General features: G+C 32.6%; 1 protein-coding gene across 1 annotated transcript; it reads right to left on the bottom strand.

Annotated features, from left to right (window-relative positions):
- Positions 1–1,057: 1,057 nt before the first annotated feature.
- Positions 1,058–18,115, bottom strand: LOC143070950 (uncharacterized). The gene is made up of 5 exons (XM_076245052.1): positions 18,052–18,115; positions 8,571–8,727; positions 4,569–4,840; positions 1,585–1,707; positions 1,058–1,068 (listed from the first exon to the last, which is right to left on the bottom strand). The coding sequence occupies exons 1-5, from the start codon at positions 18,113–18,115 to the stop codon at positions 1,058–1,060; spliced, it is 627 nt and encodes a 208-aa protein (XP_076101167.1).
- Positions 18,116–22,319: the final 4,204 nt, after the last annotated feature.

Raw genomic sequence — 22,319 nt, 5'->3', positions numbered from 1 at the left:
GCAATATAATTTGATATAATTTTGCCGAAAATAGGTGGACTAATCACAGTCTATTTCATATTTTATAATAGATGCAACATTTTTGTTTCAGATCACAGAATGGCCAAATGAAACGAAAAGTAGTTTACCGCTGTTCAAAACTCATAAATCGATTGAGCGAAAATAAATCCGGGTTACGAACTAAAACAGAGGAAAACACATCAACTATAAGAGGAAACAACGAAACAAAAGAAACACTGAAGAGATAAACAACAGATTCAAAAAGAGATGCGAAGAATCGTGAAGGGATATTTATACTCATATATAATCGAAAATATCCTGACAAAGCCATGTCTAAAAACGACATCAAGACGAACAACAGTATACAAAACACAACATAGAAAAACTAAAGACAGAGCAAAACTATCTTCACTAAACCAGTGGTGATCTGCAATGCTCCGGAAGAGCAAGCAGAACTTTCTAAACTTGTGGCATCACGTAAGTACAAACCTGGTCATAAGTCTAAATCGGTAAGTCACAATCGGGAGAAATGAGGACATGATTGTGGTTACGACGATTGGATCCTATCCGTCGTCATCTGACAAACATATATTTCATAACGGTCAAATAACGCGTGATGCAACCCGCCGGTCAATCCCCTTATTTCTTAATAAGAAAATGCTTGTACCAAATCAGGAATATGACGGTTGTTATCCATTCGTTTGATGTGTTTGAGCTTTTGATTTTGCCATTTGATTAGAAAATTTCCTTTTTTAATGTTCCTCGGTTTCCAGTTATTTTTACGATTTGACTATTATTTTAGTATAATCGCTTTCTTGTGAGAAGCAAGCCTCAATCAATGAAATCATGATAGGAAATGCAAGCCATGGAATATAGTATCAACTTGGAGATATATACTCCAAATGCAGGCGCCGCTGGAATGAAACTACCTTGAAATGGAAAATTTAAAAATCTTCTCTTTTGTTGTCGTAAAGTTTTGTTCTCACTCGACCCTAATTGCCTTTATTTGAACTAAAGACATGTAAATATAAATCAAAACAAATACCAGTACAAAACCTCAAACAGCAGCTAAAGATTGAACAACACATACCCCATCAAAATATACAATGCAAATTATTCCGATTTTGAGATGGTCATTGTTATATTAAATTTCGTTGCTGTGTGTGTAACATTTTAATGTTGTGTTTCTGTTTTGTCGTAGTTCTCTTATATTTGATGCGTTCCCTTCAGTTTTAGTTTGTAACTCGGATTTGTTTTTTCTCTATCAATTTATTTGTGAATTTCGAACAGCGGTATACTACTGTTGCCTTTATTGATCATGATTGTACGGTTCACTGATCGTAAAAATATGAGTCATTTTGATTGTTCACTAAAGAAAATGGGTATTGATAAAAAAAAGTTTTTATCTTAATCATTTTGATACTAAACCGTCTAAATCTTATGATGGACAAACGGTGTAAGCATGCATTGTGATTTGAAGAAAAATGTCATTACTGAAAACTGAAGATTGGAATTATAGTAAGGATGATATGGACAAAACTCCATGCAATGTGTAAAGTAGTTTTTGTCCCGTAATACAAGTACCTGGTGTTGTTTGTAGATGGGTTGTTGTTGTTTCAGGATATGTAGGTACAGTTGTGATGGCTTCGGCTTCTGTAGATTCCTTTATTGTAGTTGTTGAAGTTGTAGCTTCTGCGGAATCCGACACTAAAATTATATTAATATTTTTTATTGTGGTTCTTTCGAATGCAGGGTTATAAATTTCAAACTTCACTGTTTCCTTTCCAGAAAGCGGGTTGAAAGTCACTAAGGAAACTGGTTAGTTGACCTTCTTTTGCTGTTAATGGCAGACTCAACAAAAATGAGGAAAAACATCAATAAAAATTTCCCTCTCGATACTGTCTTTTGATTGAAAGAAGCTTCCAAGTTTGGTAAAAAATCCAAGACAGTTTATGAATCTAATAAATGTTTTATAAACTTTAACTGCAGACTGTATGTAATGTTAACTGGAAGAAAAACTAATAGATATAGGAAGATGTGGTGTGAGTGCCAATGAGACAACTCTCCATACAAATAACAATTTAAAAAGTAACCCATTATAGGTTAAAGTACGGCCTTCAACACGGAGCCTTGACTCACACCGAACAACAAGCTATAAAGGGCCCCAAAATTACTAGTGTAAAACCATTCAAACGGGAAAATCAACGGTCTAATCTATATAAACAAAACGAGAAACGAGAAACACGTATATATTACATAAACAAACGACAACTACTGTACATCAGATAGTTCATTTATAAGTAAAATACGGAAAAAGTGAATTTTTTTTTTACAAAATTTACTTCTGAATAATATCTTATGACCAGAAACAAGCTTTTGTCTAAGTTTGGTAGAAATCCAGGTTAGTTTAAGAATATTATAAAAATTTTAAAAACTTAAACCACAGAGTGAATGTTTTGTTTCTGGTTTATAAGTAAAATACGGAAAAGTGGAAATTTATTTTTACAAAATTTTCTTCTGGATACTTTCTTATGATCATAAACAAGCTTCTGTCCAAGTTTGGTAGAAATTCAGTATAGTTTAAGAAAGATATTAAAATTTCAAAACCTTTAACCACAGAGTGAATATTTGTGGACGCCGCCGACGACGACGGAATGTAGGATCGCTTAGTCTCGCTTTTTCGACTAAAGTCGAAGACTCGACAATGAAAGATATTTCAATCATTTTGATATTTAAACGACAAAATCTAAGCGTATGTTAGTCAAATGTGGGATAAAAAAATACCATGCTTTGTATCGTTTTAAACTACATGTATTTATGAGTTTGAACATCATTAACTACTGTTGCCTATCATTATAAATACAACATGCGTTACACAAAAACATGCTAAAAACACTTATCAATATATTATTGTTCAATTACTTATCCTCGGAGTTTTTACTTTTTCTATATGAAATCGGTAATTTCGAGGAATCGATTGTGCCCTATCCCTCTCATCAAATATTTGACTGGGTATGATTTTCTTGGCAACTAGGTAATGCATGCGAGCCATTAAACGCTAGTATATAAACTCTGTTGACAAACTCGTTCATCGTTCCTTTAGAGAGGTTAAAGAACTACAATATGTTTTACCTTGGCTGCCTTACTGCCAATTGAGTTAAAAAGCAAGTCGTGTGATGGATAAAACATGATGATAATGTATGAAGATGAAAAAGGATGCCCATCACATAGAAATACAAGTGCAAAACAGAAATAAACAGAATTAGACATATACATTTAAAATAAACGGTGTCGTACAACAGTTGATAACATACAGACGAGTAAAGAAATTCAATGCAAGAAAACCTGGTGTAAAAATATAGAAGGAGACATATCTTATAGTGTTATGAATAATAAAGAAGACATAGGATCATCATTCGTAAATATAATTCAACATGGAGACATCTTATACGTTCAGGTATTTCACATTTAATTTTTTATGGTAATATTCTTTACAAAGCACAAAAATGTCGGCATTCACCTCGAAAGCTAACAAAACCTTTAAACAGACTTATTAAGAAGGGATATAGTTACGATACTGTTGTCAGATCATTAAAGATTGCATGTTTTGGCTTTAATATAATTGATTCACTTATAAGGTTTTTGCATCGGAAATAAACACTTTTATTCTAAAACCAAGTGTTGGCATGATACGGGTTATGTTCTTCTCATAGATTATATGATGGTATTATACTTAATCGCTAACGGGATGGATTGTACAAGATATTCCTATGATACAGACACAATCTTTCAACCAGTTTAATTGAGGTCTGGAGCTTGCATGTCAGTAACTGCTAGTAGTACTAAGTTAATTTAGGAATCATTTTCATTTTGTTTAGTTTTTTTGTTACCTATTCTGTCTTTGGACTCGGACTTCTTTTGAACTGAGTTTTACTGTGCGTATTGTTGTGTGTTTGTTTTTCCACATTGACTAGAGGTATAGGGGAGGGTTGAGATCTAAAAAAAAATATGTTTAAACACGCCGCATTTTTGCGCCTGTCCAAAGTCAGGAGCCTCTGGCCTTTGTTAGTCTTGTATGATTTTTAATTTTAGTTTCTTGTTTATGTTTCAGAATTTAGTATGACGTCCATTATCACTGAACTAGTATACACTTTTATGTAGGGAACAGCTGAAGCACGCATCCGGTTGCGGGAGTTTCTCGCTGCATTGAAGACCAATGCCTTCGACTGTTGCCTGCTCTTTAGTTGGGTTGTTGTCTCTTTGACACATTCCCCATTTCTATTCTCAATTTTATACGAAATATGTGAGAAGGTGAAACAGCAATTAAAAAATAACATAAATAAAGGCAGCAGTAGTATACCACTGTTCGCCATAAAACTGGTTAAAAAGAGTTATAAAGGTTGACAAGAAACCAATAACAGACAACTATCGAAACCTTATTTTAAACAATTACTTGCACCAAGTCTAGACAGTATTGTTTATTTTTACTATTTTTTTTAGCTTTTATTTACATTGTTATATTGCAGTAAACTTAGTCAAACGAATTTATATATTGATATAGTACTTACCTCCACGGCACATTGTCTTATAGTCAGCACCACAAGGACGTGTGGCAAAACACCAGGCAGATTGTTGGTCATGCGTTAGTCGGACACAGTTCTGATTTTTCTCAAAATACGTTGAACAAGGTCTTAGACTAGATGAAGATGTCATACAGTCTGGTTCATCGGAATTATATGAACCTTCATAACACCAACGGTTCCATGTCAAAATTGTATTATCGATCCAGTAGAAGTTCTGTTCGACTTCATCCCATTTCAGACCAATCCAGAACTGTAAACTAAATAACACAACCGAATTGTTTTTTTTTCAGTGGTCGTTCACATTTAATCTTAGTACTATGCCAGATCTTTGCAAAACAGTTTTATTCTATCTTCGCAATTAATCCCATCAGTGATTGTATGACTCATAGAATAACAATCAAACTTCGATTCTTACCAAGGAGAGTCTCGTTTAATTGTTTAATCCTTACAGCAAAAATACTGCATTCTGAATGGTTAATTACCCCGGTGTACGGTGTAAAAACACCCCACCCTTGTTCATCCCGGGATAAATAAAATGATGTCAAAAAATGAAAAAAATGATGCCAAAAGAAAAAGAAAAAAAAAGGTCAAATAAAAAAAATCCCGAATATTCAAAAGAACACAATTTTTTTCTAAATTTCCAAAAATAAAGAAAAAAAATATTTGACAATGCGCAGCGAATTGAAAAAATATAACACAAGACATTTTTCATTAGCATTATTCAATTGTACATCCCGGTTTTAAAATAGGTAAAGGAATTGTCCATAAGAAATACATTTAATCCTGGTATCTATGATGAATTTATTTTGTGTAGTAATATTACACCCTTGTTTAAGTATTCATACACCCATTCGGTTGCGCCTCTGTAATCTGTACACCCCTGATTAATTTACACCAAGATAACTAATAATATATGCTGCTAAATAGAAGGCTGGTGGAATAAATAACAAAAGTTTCAAAGAATATATGTCGTTCCTTTTCTGTGTCCATGACACCAAATCATAATAATTATCGCCCAGATGTTTTATTTTATTTTTTTTGCAATGAGCAACACGGCAATTTTTGGTGGCTGAGAAACTTACTAACAAGAACACCTGAATTTAGTGAAGATTTTTTATTACCCTTTTATGTATTCTTTAAAGGGGCACTAGATGTCAAATTCATGGTCACCGATTTGACTCAAATTCTCATATTTGATTTATAACAATGTCAAACACTTATCCAAACTATCAAAAGTCTAAAATTAACAGTTTACAGAGCATGGGGGAAATAATATATAGGTTCTTTTCGTGTGTATTTTAGTCCAGACGCCATCTAATTAACTATCGATTTGACCTCAGATGACCATATAAGCGATGTAAACATAAATAAAGATATGAATAGATTAAACCAACACGTGCAATTGGATTTCTATAGGTCTGTTTGATTTGATTTTATAGATTAAAAATAGATGTTTCTCATTGTTTTTAACCGTAGAAGAATGATTTTATGTGCATCGAATTAGTAATCGAATGATTTACCGTAGTTTCACTTTCATTGTTGACATTCTTTTTCTTTAAATAACCAGTACACGTACAATGCATGCGTTGTCAATTTCTAGCTAGGGGTTAAATTGAAGTTCACATGAATACGGATTTAAAGAGGTCGACTCATTCACTTGCAAGTGAATAACTAATTATCAATGTTTCTTAGTGTAATTTGACAAAATTGAACCTTTTTGGCTGCAAAAAGCGAATTGTTATTTCACTATTTCACTTTCATTATTGATTGAACAGAAAAAAATCAAACTTAAGATTTTTTATATATATCTCGTAGCTAGTGCCCCTTTAAGTGGTACATTTCTCTTCAAAAAGAAAACAAGAGTGCATACGCTGAAATGTCTCGCCTTCTTTACCAATCATTGATATTATGTTGATAGTCCTAAATATGAAGCTTTATTACGACTGCCACATTAACTTAACATTAACCAAGAAAACTAAACATAGACTAATGAACCATGGAAATAAGGTCAAGATAAGATGAACAATGCCAGGCAGGCATGTTCAGCTAACAATTCTTTCATACAACAAATATAGTTGACCTATTGCTTATAGTTTTAGAAAAACAGACCAAAACACAAAAACTTAACACTGAGCAATGAACTGTGAAAATGAGGTCAAGGTCAAATAAAACCAGCGCCACTGATATATAGATCATAAAATATTTCCATACAGCAAATATAGCTGACCTATTGCATATAGTATTAGAAAAATAGACCAAAACTCAAAAACTTAACTTTGACCACTGAACCATGAAATGAGGTCAAGGTCAGATGACACCTGTCAGTTAGATATGTACACCTTACACACAATCATTCCATACACCAATTATAGTAGACCTATTGCATATAGTATAAGAAAAACAGACCAAAACACAAAAATTTTACTATAACCACAAAACCATGAAAATGAGGTCACAATCAGATGACACCTGCCAGTTGGACATGTACAACTTACAGTCCTTCCATACACCGAATATACAAGACCTATTGTTTATAGTATCTGAGATATGGACTTGAACATCAAAACTTAACCTTGTTCACTGATCCATGAAATGAGGTCGAGGTCAACTGAAAACTGTCTGACATGCATGAGGACCTTGCAAGGTACGCACATACCAAATATAGTTATCCTATTACTTATAATAAGAGAGAATTTTACATTACGAAAAATCTTAACTTTTTTTTCAAGTAGTCACTGAACCATGAAAATGAGGTCAAAGACATTGGACATGTGACTGACGGAAAGTTTGTAACATGAAGCATCTATATACAAAGTATGAAGCATCCTGGTCTTACACCTACTAAAATATAAAGCTTTTAAGAAGTTAGCTAACGCCGCCGCCGCCTCCGCCGGATCACTATACCTATGTCGAGCTTTCTGCAACAAAAGTTGCAGGCTCGACAAAAGTCACAATGCAGTTCCGGTAGAAATGAAACTAGAAAACAGAAAACATGAATACCTATTTTTTGTCCTCAACCAGCTAATTTGATTTTTAAATATTTTGTCTAATTTCCGTACGCTATTATTTTTTCTATCATTAATTAGTATTTCTTTGGACTACCAATTTGTTCCTCTCACTTCGTAAGATTGGCTCTGGTGATTTGCCAAACATGGATATTTTTACAATGAAGCCATAGACATAGAATCGTTGGTTTTTCTTTAAAAAAGTGACCGAGTTTGCTTTTGCCGAGCACTTTGGATTTTTTTTTTAAGAATTTGTTTCACTCAAGGGATAAAAATGCAAAAGCTGATGTAATTGGTGGAATTCAAACACCAAAGTGTGTAAATAATATACATCATTAGAAAAGTCTACAATATTATATTGATCTAAACATTCAAAATTGATTGATATACTTTTTTGGCAAAGACAATTACAACTACTACATGTGTTTTTAATTTTGCTCTAAATGACATCACTTATTAAAATGGAATATTTTTTTAATCGATACCAATTTAAGTTTTATACCTGTATAATTTTTTTTTTTTTTTGGAATGAAAGGTTTTTAAAAAATCAATCTGGTGTTCGATCACTTCATGATACAATATTCAACATGATGGTCATTATTACAACGAATAAAATATTTACATATTTCTTCATTTCAGATACGAAAATACTTATGAAGATAAAAGTTAATTCTTGAACATAATTTCTTAAAAAACAATTTTCTTTTCTTTATTTGTGATTCAAAATACAAGATTATGCACAGTTCAAACGTACCACATTTGTGTTACATCAAAATGCATTGAGTGTGTAAATAAAGGTAATATTTTTGACTAACTTTCTTGCTAGCTGAACCGTGAAGTCATTATTAGGTAAGGTACACTACCCTACTTTCGTAGTAGTCTAGCCCTACAGACAGATACATCGGTTATTTGTCGTGCTAGTCTACTCTTAAAGGATGATAGTACACATTATTTCTGTAAAGATTGTATGCCAGAAACTTACCTGGTAGCAACAGATTCTGCTGTTAGTTTGGTGGTCACTTCATTATAATCGGCCAGTGTCTTTATCATTATTATTTCCATATTATCCGTGTCCTGACACCATTGTCTTGACTCATCGTTGTCTCTATCGTTAAAATCCAATACTACGTCTGTTTGTCCTAAAATACAATATAAGAGAAAATGTAGTTTAATTGCGAACAAGACAAGAGCGACAGCTAACAAAGGGATAGTTATATGCATAAGTCGAAAACGAACTGACAATTATATGGCAAAAAAAACCCGGAAAACGACCAGAAGAGCAGCGACCGCTTACAAAACACAACATCGGAAACTAAAAGTAACACCACTTAAAACTGGAGGTTGTCTCAGATAATACAGAATGGTGTGAAGATTCTGTCCCACATTTGACACCCGTCGTTTATTATCTACCAGAAACTAGACGACCAGATTGTAACCTTTAAAAAATCACAGTTTATGAAATGCCCCAATATGACAGTATTCTATTCACCAATAAACGAAAAAGAACAGTGACGATAGCAACCAACAATAACCACTGGGCAACCGGTTCCTAATATGGAGAAAACATAACGACTATGCAGGTTTCACATGTGTATGAGCATTGAACCCTCTAATAATCGGGGTTGCGGTTTAAACGCATATACATGAAACAATTTGTAAAAAAGATTCGCTACTAAGCACAAAAAAGACAAAAAGACGCAAAGTACCGATATGACAGTACTAGCTTTATTCACATTGGCTATAAAAAAAAAGATCTGCCTTCGTACCTGTGTGAGCGAGGAAGTACTACTTAGTATTATTTGGGATATCATGATATTAGTATTGTATTACATGGAGTAATTTTGATAGGTCTTGAAGAAAAATCAAATAAAAAAAAAATTCAGATAAATAAGTGCAACAATATTATATCGCTATTCAATAGTCACAAATAGATTAAGCGAAAACAAATCCGGTTTACAAATTAAAACTGAAAGAAACACACCAACTATTATAAGAACAACAAAACGGAACAAAATAAACATGGTTGCAACAAAAACAAACGCCAAAGTACATAGAAACGGACTATTTGATGACAACTATGGCTTTGTACAGAACAGTTTTAGAAAAAGAACAAATGTTATATTGATCCTGCTTATAATGCAATGTTAAAAATACCGCTAAAAATGCCGGCGTCACACATTGGCGTATAGACCGGCGTGCACCAAACGTACAGAGAAAATTGACAAAGTCGGTATACGTTATTTGCACGCCAGAGGAACGCTAAGCAATCGTTAACCCTCTTGATGCCAGATTTAAAATAATCAACGTTTCGACGTTGCAAATAGGCAATAACAATTTGACGTCTTTTTTGGCGTTATTGTTTTCATATTGATTTATAAAGTACGTGAACGGCATTCACAAGGGCGATGACCTGGACAACATTTTGATAATGCTATAATGACTAATTAAAATCTTTCTATACAAATTTGCATCTTGATGGACCAATGAGATTCATAAATGTTAAGTTAACTGATATTTTTATGAAAATGCTGTTGAATTCGTGCAATTATAAAAAGTTCTTTTTTTAATTGTAAGATAATCTAATTTATTGTAAAGTATTATGCAATACGTATTTGCCGCCTAAAATTTTTGGCTATATATTTTTTTATATATTCACAGTTTTTAAAAAGATATTATGGGCGGTTTTTACCAAACCAAATGAATGTTTATATCTCCAGCAAAAGATAGATGTTCAATGATAAATATAACCTGAAAAACAATCAGATATGTGTTTTAAAAAATCTATTGGTTAATTGAAATCAAATTAGAAATAATTTAATTTTGGATGTAACGCGTATTCTGATTGGCTGACGTTATTTTGTTATCAGAACATAGACATAATTTAGTCATGTGACCGTGACGTCTTCAACGTTTTTTCATGGTTTTCTACTGTTTAAAACGGAATTTAAAATTAAATTATAAGAAATGACTGTAATATTTTTCTGTCTATTCGAAATAACATAAAAAATGTGGTGCACACTGTTAAATAACCCGCTACGCGCGTTATTCAGTGTGCACCACATTTTTTATGTTATTTCTTCATAGACAGAAAAAATATTACAGTCATTCCTTAAATAAAATTTATTTTGGATGTAACGCGTCTTCTGATTGGCTGACGTTATTTTGTTATCAGCTCATAGACATAATTTAATCATGTGACCACCAAATGTTTTATGTTATTTCTTCAGACAGAACAAATATTACAGTCATTCCTTAAATAACCATAAAATGTATTTAAAAAATGTAATATGTAGCTCAAAGTTGTTCGTGAAAAATACTTCCTGCCACTTGATAAAAGGGGTTAGTACATAGTTTCTTCTAAAAGGGTAATGTAGGGTCAGTTATAATCGTATTTTTTCCCATGTTCAAGAACTTTTATTTTTCTATAAGAAACATGTTGATATAACAATTACCGATACAAAAGGAGGCGAGTCATGTCGCGATATTTTAACCTCGAATCATTGTCCTGTGATGTCTGAATACATGAACCATGTGAGCAGTATTTTTTGTTTTTGTTTTTTGTATTACATTTCTCTTAACTCGTTTGGACACGGAACTGTTTACTTTATAAAGTTATATACATTTCGTAGATGTGATTGCGTATTGAATGTTTGTCCAACTCTATGCGTATTTTCTTTTTAATTTGTTGTGTCTTTTGATGTAGGCCTATATCATTTTGTTTTAACTTGAAGGTCATTTTGTTTTATAGAAGTTTTTGTAAATGCACTGACACATAAGATTTTAAGCTATAGGAAGTTTGTTTAACTACTCAATAAACCACGGACGCACTAAAATTATTTGACTGCTCTCGAAAAAAACTAAGCATATAAAAATAAAATAAGTCTCAAAATGTCATTTTCAATGCAATAACAAGAGTAAAGTTTGTATGTGTATGTGTATGTGGGGAGACTTTGACAAAGTATTGTATCAGTATCTGAATCTACTATTTATCAATGCTTGTATTTTAAAGTTATCCGCACACTTTACAAAAGACAGCCTTTAACTCGGTGTTGATTTGGAACTATTTTCCCTTTACTTCGACAAATAAGACTTTATTTGCTCAAAAAGTTAAACAACATTGATTTCCTTTGACGTTTGATAATTAGCACCAAATAACGAAACTTTTCTTTAGAATAGGACGTTACGTGTCGTATAAATAAAGAAAATAAATGTCTAAGGCTTCTAAACCGTGACAGCTGACCGAAATACAGTACAGCGCAGCAGCTGCTGGTTTCTTGGTCACATATGGTATAGATCTGATATTGAGAGATTGAACAGAATCACATGAAGTATTAGTATTCGTTAAACTCAATACTCCGAGTTTTGCCTTCAATATTGCAAGAATGTTTACTTACTAAATCCTACTTTGAAGGCATTACTACTACTACATCTACAATACCGTTATCTTATATGTATGCAACATAGGTTAGCATTACATAGTATGGCATGTATCGTTAATTCCGTAACATGCTAAGATGTTATAAATACAAACAAAGAATGATACCAAAGGGGTAATAAAACACGTAAGCTGAAGAAATATTTGCAATCATCGTGGCGGAATAAGCAAAAGACCGTAAAACACGAGACGCAACAACCGAAGTTGTTCTCGACTCAACTAGCTTTCAGTTACTGCGATTACTGTCAGATCGGTACTTCATGTCACTATTATGTGTTTTCTTTGTATAATCTAATGGCTAGAGCCCTTTTCAACTTATGTGTACAGTTTGTAGTTATGTTTTGTTAAAACACCACTATCCAAATTTATAGGGGGTTTGATGCTCGCAAACATGTTTAACGCCGCCACATTATGTATGTGCCTGTCCCTAGTCAGCATTCTGTAATTGTTCATTTGTTGTTTTATTCATATATCAAGCTGCGGCTTTTGCAAACTTAATTGTTTTTCATTTTGTTATGTAGGGGCCGGTTAAAGCTTTCTTTGCATTATGGGTTTCTGTAGTATAACATTGTTGAAGGCAGTACAAGTATCTATAGTTACTGGCATCTTCGTCAACTATTCACTGGTGTATCGTTATCTCACCGTACATACTAATTTTATAAAGAATGAAATGACGAACATATGTAGACCAAACGCGAGTCTGGCGAATTAAATTATAAGCCTGAAACTTTTGTGTACCTATCTTTTGTGTGTTTCTCTGTCGTGAATGTTCTCCCATTTATTTGTATTGTAGTCCTGTCATGTAATGTTGTCATTTAAATGTTATATTTAACATTGCCATAAAAGCGGGAGGTTTGGCTAGCCACAAAACCAAGTTCAACCCACCATTTTGTCTTAAAATATCGTGTACCAAGTCAGGAAAATGGCCATTGTTATATTATAGTTCGTTTCAGTGTGTGTTGCATTTAAGTGTTGGGTTTCTATTGTATCGTTATTATCCTCTTATAATATTTGATGTGTTTCCCTCAGTTTTAGTTTGTAACCCGAATTTGTTTTTTTCTCAATCGATTTATGAATGTTGAACAGCGGTATACTACTGTTGCCTTTATAGCCATAACTTAGAGTTAAATTTAGTTTTTATTTCTAGTCACATCCTTTATGATTCCCATTGCAATAAAGGAGTAGGTCCAGTAAAATGTTGTGTCTATTTGAATTGATTCGATTAGTTTATGTGAAAGATTTTAACTGATTTAGTCATTAAAACGCCCCGATTCAAGCTTTATTATGAAAAATCGATCAAATATGCAAAAAAACGTCAATTTTCAGATGGTTTTTGTCAAAAATGAAAGTGGCCGCATCCGTGTTCATCCTCAACCTTTATATATGTTATGTATCATCATCAAATACAACTTATATTTCAATATAATGAATGAACACGAATGCGGACACTTTCATTGCAGACGGAAACCGTCTAAAATTGAACTAAAATGCTAAAATTGTGAAGATTTCAGTAATTTAGCATGACTTAATGATGCTAGTTCCCGATATATGTGCATTGTTTTGTCAAAAACAGTCCATATTTATGTAGCAGAAGCATTTTACTTTCCAATAAATAGCTTAAAAGTTACATGTTCACAGTTTTGTAAAACTGCTATATTTTGGGGCCAAAAAGGGGTCTTACTGAACCTACTCCTTTGCTTGTATGGTTATAGTAATTCGAATTAGAATTGACGTTAGGACGTAAAACGTTTCGAATGCGAATTAAACTAATTCGAATTAGTTATTGCGAATCGAATTCGAATTACGTATGAACTCAGTATTAGGTTCTAGGTAATATAAACGAATTTATAGAAAAATACGATTGCGGTTTGGTCATTTTGTTTTTATTATTATTCTTTTAGTGTTGATATTTAACTGTGTCAATTACATATTTTACGATATTTTAATTTCAATGTGAGTAAAATCAGATATTGTTAATTTTTTAATTATTTTTTTTAAATAATTTTGAAATGCTAATATTGCATAGATAAAATTGAGAATGGAAATTGGGAATGTGCAAAAGAGACAACAACCCGACCATAGAAAAAAAAAACAAAAAAAAAAACAACAGCAGAAGGTCACCAAGGTCTTCAATGTAGCGAGAAATTCCCGCACCCGGAGGCGTCCTTCAGCTGGCCCCTAAACAAATATATACTAGTTACCCTGGTACTGAACGTTACGTCTCATAACGGGTATTTAAAAGCTTTGTCCGAATTAAATCGAATACATGTAATTTATAAAACCGTTTAAATGTTTTATTGAAACTTAAAAAAAAAAAGTAAAAACCAAGATGAAATGTTTCATCTACAAAGGAGTAGGTCCGATAATGGCCGATTTTGGCTTCAAATTCCAGGTACATCTGACGAAAGATTTTGGACACTTTTCAAACACTTGAGAGTCTATTTTAGTTGAATCAATTAGTTTACGTGAAAGATTTTAACTGATTTCCTCATTAAAAACGCTCCGATTCAAGCTTAAATACGAAAATTCTATCAAATATGCCAAAAAATGTCACTTTTCAAATGGTTTTTGCCAAAAATGAAAGTGACCGCATTCGTGTTCATCCTCAACCTTTATATATGTTTTGTATTATCGTCAAATACAACTTACATTTCAATATTAAGAATGAACACAAATGCGGCCACTTTCATTTAAGACGGAAACAGTCTAAATTTTAATTAAAAAGCTAAAATTGTGAAGATTTCAGTAATTTAGCATGATTTAATGATGCTAGTACCCTATATAAGTGCATTGTATTGTTAAAAACAGCCCATATTTATGAAGCAGAAGCATTCTGCTTTGCAATAAATAACTCAAAGTTTACATTTTAACAATTTTGGAAAACTGCTATATTTTGGGGCCAAAAATGTTTCTTACTGGACCTACTCCTTTAACCATCTCAACACAGGTTTTAACGTCAATACTTACCTTCTGACGCACAAATCATTAAGACATATAATTCGATGAAATTGTTGAAAATCATTGTTATATAAGGTGAAATAACAGTTCTGTCTATTTTGGAATTCGCAGAAACACGGAAGGATAAATCAAATGATTTCAATTGTTGTACACGTCAATAAAAGTAGAGTTTATTATTCGAAATCTGTTAGACCTTTATGCATCTCGAGGTGAATCTACATCGATTTCTGTTAGACCTTAATGCAACTCGAAGTAAATCTACATCGAGTTATGTTACGTTTTTCACATTACGAAGAAAACTTTGAGTATATATGTATGAATCCTGTTATTACGTTAGAATTGATGATATCAAATTAGAATAATAAAATTAAGGGTATCAATTTTCTTGCACCAGATGCGCATTTCGACAATACATGTCTCTTCAGTGATGCTCGTGGCCAAAATATTTGAAATCAAAAGCTTATATAAAAGATGAAGAGCTATTATCCAAAAGGTCCAAAAAGTATAGCCAACTCCGTGAAAGGAATCAGAGCTTTGCATGAGGGAGAATAACATGCAAAACTATGATTTTGAAAGCAGATCAGTTTACAATTTCTAACATTTTCAGGTTAATTTCCATAAATATGTGATTCCACAAAAGTGCGTCTATTCAGTATCATTGGATCAACGCAAGATAACTATATACAAAGGGGTTCTAAAATAATTAAAGACTTTTAATTGACATTAAAAAAATCAATACATTAGTATTTGTACTGCAATAATGTTATTGGACTATATTATTTCTTTGTATAAATAAAAGGAGATCTTGGTTTATACGTCAATGAGACAGCATTTTTTTTTAAGGTTAACCAAAAGACACGGAGTGTATTTACTGTAGAAGTGTAATTTTTTCAAAAGAAACAAGAGACAGTACCTTGTTTATATTTAAACAATGTCGTAATTACACTATTGTTTACCTTGTTCTACATGATGTCAAAATTTATCATCAGAAGTAATTACAATGTACCTGGATGCTTTTGAAAACATTTAATAAATTTTTATTGAAGAAAGACCGGAAATAATGCAAGGAATTTTTCAATACATACACAGAACGTGCATTAAGAATTATTTGTTTTTTCGGTAGAATAATTAGTTTAAAACAAGTTAAAGCCGCTGTATTTGAGAACTACTCAGCATTTTAAAAAGGGTAAATTCTATTTACATTTTTTTCTCTTTCTTTCTATAACTTTTTTAATTGTTTAATAAGTCTGCTTAGTCGTTATATAATAATTAATATAAAAACTTGCATTGGTATAGTAAAAACACAAGATTTAAGCTAACCAAATGCAAATTTATATATATAGCAAATTTAACTAGATATACATGGGGAGACATAATGTTTGTCATATGCGCCTTTCACTTGTTTCTTTCTACATGTATATCATTTTTTATCTGTTTGTCTTTTTCTTCTTTAGCCATGGCGTTGTCAGTTTGTTTTCGATCTACGAGTTTGAATGTCCCTCTGGTATCTTGCGCCCCTCTTTTGACACAGTTTCTGAGGAATAATGATGTTTCAAATTTGTCAGGGTAAATCCTAAATATAATTTGGGTTCCTATGATAACCAATGACTACAATTCCGAACCACACCACTCCTGGACTGAATTAAAACTGAATTGGTTCCCGAAGTGGGGATTAATCTAACTTGGAATATCTATTAAATATATTATATAGGTATAGATTAGATTTAAAGAATGAATAGGGATAATAATGGGTCAAGCACGCCAATCTTATAATTTTGTTATGTGTGTGCTTTACCAAGATATAAACAGCTGAAATGAGCTGAAAGGAGTGGATATTCCATTATACAGGATGTCCAAATATATGAGCCAAGTATATCAAAACGAAAAAAAAACGAAATAATATACAGGTCTCAGCTAAGTTCCTTAAACATATAACATGATATCTAAACAATGAAGTTGCATGTCATCCTGAAATTATGGAAATTTAAATGGATTTGTCATCTGTTTTAACTCAACGACGATGGTTGATGCTTTAACTGATTGCAAAAATCTTTGAACTTCAAAAGGAAGCACATGATGTAAATTTTACTAAAAGATGACCGCGAACGTCTTTCTTATTTTGTAAAAAAAATGTATTGTTCTTAGCATTTTTAGTGTTTTGTCGCTATAATTTTGGCCAGATTCCTTTATCTTCAACAATATGAAAGAGATTCATTTTCAATTGATTTTAAAATAATGATTTTGTAAACTGGCTATAACTATATGACATATGTAAAGTTGTCATTTGCAAGAAACAGAAACAAGTAACCCATTTTTTTACGCAATCTTGGTGAAATTTAGATGACCTAACACATTTTAATGGGGAGAATTGTTATTATTCTAAGAAACCTTTTGGTCATATTTAAAGCATGTAATCAAGTACTTCAACCTTGCAAATAATACGTAGCTATAGATGATGGCCGTTTCCGATAAATGTTGCTTCGGTGCAACAAAAAAGTAAAAACATCCTTGCCTTTTAAATATTCGGCTTTGAGCGTTCCTGATGAAGGACGCATGAAGTTATAACGTCTTCGTTTTTCATTTTCTTATTATATGGTGGTTACACAGTTACGGGTTTAGCATTTCTAATTGTATATCCTTTCCTGTCATCAAATTGATACTTACAGCTTATTTTATGATAAGATATTGTCTTCTACATGCTGTTTAATGATAACACTACTATGTGAATTCCAATATTTTCGTTGGAGGCAGAAAAATCGGTACATTAGACATTGTTTTAATAACAAAGTATGTGAATTCAGTAAAAGAGTCAAAGTAGAGATAATCAATTTTATTTTTGACATAAGCACTTTTAATAGATCTACATTTCGTAATCACTATTATATAGTTCATAAAAATTATATTTAAACAACAGTCTCTTTTATTTTTAAAGGACTAATTTCCTGCGAAAGCATGCATTTAATCTCCTTTGCAGCACAGTGTCCAGCATATCTGTCGATTTCGTTCTGGAGTATTGGTATGTTGGTTGTTGTAGTAGAGCAACGTCTCAAATACCCCCAGCATGCATTACTTAACTCTGGAACATCAAATTCTTCAGCAGCACATGTCATTCCAACAACTGTAGTTACGTCCATAACGACACTTCCGGTGTGTACAAAGTTGAGGAATTGTCTAAACACATCAATGTCGTAGTTATTTATGGATATGTGTTTGTTGTTGTTTTTCTTTGTTTTTGTCTGAATCTGTGGACTATTATGTTGTAGAATCATATCTTGAAGTACTTTACTTTTTGACCCAATGACTGCCTTTAAACCATGACCAAGGAAGCGTTGTGGTCCTATTTCAAATATAACATCACAAAATTGTGGCATCGACAAGATGTACTTGATATTGTTGACTACTGTTTCTGTACTAGTCACATGCATCGTATCACTAGGATCTTCAAGGTCGTCCAAATCATCACCTTCATCGTCTCTTTCACTTGAAATGTGAGTTTCTGAAGATGAACTGCTGTTGCTGGTATCTGATTCACCTCCCGATGCTGACAAACTTGGTTCTGAGTCGGATACAAATACTGGAGAGTCATAACCAGAAAAAGACTCCTTCAAAGTTATCCAAGTTCAACAAAGGAACTCTATCTTCTAAAATGTCCATTCTTAAAATGTGTTTTGTTCTTTTCAAAATGCTTTATGATATATTGGACTAAACTGAATTCAATATATATGCAAAGTATTTTGACAAGTGAGTTTTCAAGCTCATTCTACTCATTAGATCAGCTTGGAGTAATAATTGACAGATACAAAAGAATTGTTTTGAAGCTTTGATGATAGTTAATTATAATCATCGTTAATTAATAGTAATTAACATTTATTATAAGTAATTAACATTCAACATTTTTACTCAGTAATCAATAGGCTGAATTAGTAAAATTGTCTTTTTGACGTTCATCTGTTGACATAAATATATTTAACATGACAATAAAATTAACAAAACTAAAGAAAAATAGTCTATAGATATAGTATACTACAATTTTCAGGACTTAATTTGGAGCAGATATGTTTAAGGTAAGTACTTTTTAAGAGGTGTCTCATGTTGAAAATGACGCATGGACGTCCATGAAAACGACAGTACGAGTATTAATTCTAACGAGGATTGAGAATTTACATTCGTTATCTTTGCTAAAACAACGATAATCAACAAGCTATCAATATTTATTTATATGGTCTTACAGTCAAAAAGTAAATTAAGTGAATGAATTATGCGAAATTTTTTGGAAATATTCATTTGCGCCAAAAATGCGTCCTTTTGCGCAACAACTTTTTTCTCCAATCCTACGTTAGCGCGACCTGTTTTAAAATTACATGGTATAATTATAAAAATAAAACATACGATTGCGTCAATTAGAAGAAAAATGACTTCCCTCGTCCTTTATTCGGACTTGGAACCGGTAGTTTACACGGCAAATATTTCCTTTTCTGGAAACATACTTTCTTCTGCTGTTGCATGAGTATTTCCCAATTTAATGTATGTAGTAGCTGTAACAACTAGTTTCCAAAAACACAAACATTGAAGGATGAAATACATAAAACAGTTTATAATGATTCCTGTGGAATGTTTCTGCTCCATTGCTGTTACGTCTTGCGTAGATGTATAGTTTCATCCAATACGGATGGTGGGAACAAAGCACTGTGTTGGCCATCAACATATGTGGCTAACACATAATCAGCAAAAGCTTCTATTTTCTTCTCTTTTGGCACATCTTGTAATAAATATTCATTAAAGTAATAAGTTTTCTTCTCTCTCTGTACGTGGACTATCTAATGCATTTCAAGTCATTACTATGGAACGCCACAGCTGTCTTATGTGGAACTCTGATATTATTTTATGTTGTTTTACTATTACTTGATGATATTTTGTCTTTACATAATGATGTTTTGATATAACTTAATATGGACTTGTCATTACTTAATAATGTCTCGATATTACACGATATGGTTTCGTATTGACTTGATATAGTTTTGTCATTACTCAATATGGTTTTGTCATTACTTGATGTGGTTGTGTCATAAGTCAATGTGGTTTTAACATTACTTGATGTGAATGTGACTTAACGTTATGTAGTTGTTTCATTACATGATGTGGTTTTGTTATTTCGTAATGATGATTTGCCTATTCTTTATATGGTTTTAACATTACGTAATGATGTTTCAAAATTTGACGATTTTACACTAATTGATGGGTTTGTTTCATTATTTGATGTGGTCGTGTCATTCTTTGATGTGGTGATCTCATTACTTGATGAGAAAAAACCACGTGACCAATTCGGAAAAAAATATGTTAACATGTTAAACAGATTTCATTATGTCGTTTGTTTAAACCCCTAGTTTTTTGTTGGATTCGTGTTGATTATTCTTTAGTTTTCTATGATGTGTCATGTGTACTATTGTTTGTCTGTTTGTCTTTTTCATTTTTAGCCATGGCGTTGTCAGTTTATTTTCGATTTATGAGTTTGACTGTCCCTCTGGTATCTTTCGTCCCTGTTTTGTTTAATGCTCTTTGGATGGGAATCGCTATCCATTGAGTCAAAGTTCAAATTTAAGTTCGAGTGGTTGTTCAGATTTATTTGGTATAAAATTGGGAACGGCAGACAATGATAGGAAAAAAAGTAATTTATTTGGTAATTTCGGACATAGTTGGGATATCCCCAAACAACTTGGTCCTGCCATTTTTTCTATCTTAGTTTTCAAATGGAAGCAGTATATAATAAATTTGTAAAATATTCCGCGGAACCCAGTGTCTCGCCTGATATTGTTGAAATCAGTGCAAAAGCGTAATGTTGACCGGCTGTACATTTATTGGTAAAAACAAAATAAAAAAGGTTTTTCTGTAGATGCTTTTTCTTGACATTGAGGACACAAATCAAAAGACTTGTACTTTATTGTTTTCAAACAAGTTAGACACTTTAAATCAACTCACACTAAAGTATCGGGAAATGAAGGAGAGGGGGGATTGAGCTCGGACTAAGCGACAAAGCATCAATACTATAAAAATAACAATTCTTCGATGTTTTTTTAGTGTGAACGATCATCTGAACATAAACGAATATCAATCTTTTATTTTTAGCAATTGAATTTTCTGATCTACCTCGCACTAATTGAAAAAAACCTGTTTGAAATATCTGTTTCAAATGTGACGACGGATATGATTCAGTTTTCGTAACCTAAATACTGTCATCTTTTCCTCCAATGTGAACTACCAAATAAAACCAAATCACTGGGTTTGTACTTTCAAAAATAACCCGACGGTTGCCACTCGTTGAGCAAAATCTCCTTACCTTTCTTGCGCACCCGATATCCCTACCCCCCCCCCCCCCCCCCCCCGAGATGAATTTGTATTACCCAGTCCTATCGATCTATTGACTCAGCCAATTGAAACTTTTTTTTTATGCCCCTGCAATTGAAAGTTTGGGGGCATATGGTTTTACCCCTGTCCGTCCATCCGACCTATTATGGGTATATAGTTATTCCGCGTTATAGTAACTCCTCCTACAGTTTGATTCATAGGAAGTTTTCTCTTTACTGTCTGTTTGTTCATATATTGAAGGTGTGCATGTGGTCGGGTTTTTTTTTTATAAATATTTGCTCTTTTGGGAAATAGTTGAACTTTGTCATTTTTTGGAAAAGGAGTAGGTTCGATACGGCCCTAAAATGGCCCCCGTTTTTGGCTTTAATTCTAAATTAGGATTTATCGGCCAATATCACAATGAATTATTGCTAATACATTTGACTAGATAGGAAATATGTCTTTTTTTTAAATTACGTTCCTACGTTTCATTCATGACGTCACAAATAGTACTCATTTTGATTTTTCACGAAAAATCAATGAAAATGGCTAAATTTACATTGATTAGTGGGACAGGAAAAATAGAGCGTATACGTCGACAAATAAAGATCTTTGAAAATAATGTGTGTTATGACATTTAACATGTCATACTTGAATATTTAGTTTGTCGACGCCTGCGCTCTATGTTTCCTGGTCCTAAATTTGGCTGAAATTCGGTCAATTTTGTTAAATTTCGCCAAAATCCCTTATGTTGTCCTAATTGGGATGTAAAGATCAACGCTTTAGAATAAAACTTTGACAGAAATAGTTCTATATAACTTTCTCATATGTCTTTAAGTGAACTTCTTTTATCTTGCGACATTGAATTTTAAAATCGGGGCCAAATAGGACCCTTACCGAACTTACTCCTTTACTTGCATTAAAGGAACATTTCCAGATAACTTCTCCTATAGTTTGAATCCTAGGAAGTTTTCACTCTGCTGGCTGTTTGTACAT

This window comes from Mytilus galloprovincialis, chromosome 4, assembly GCF_965363235.1.
Source record: "Mytilus galloprovincialis chromosome 4, xbMytGall1.hap1.1, whole genome shotgun sequence".
Taxonomy (NCBI): Eukaryota; Metazoa; Mollusca; class Bivalvia; order Mytilida; family Mytilidae; genus Mytilus; species Mytilus galloprovincialis.
Note: the sequence above shows the minus strand (reverse complement) of the source record. Positions and strands in the feature narration are given on the sequence as shown.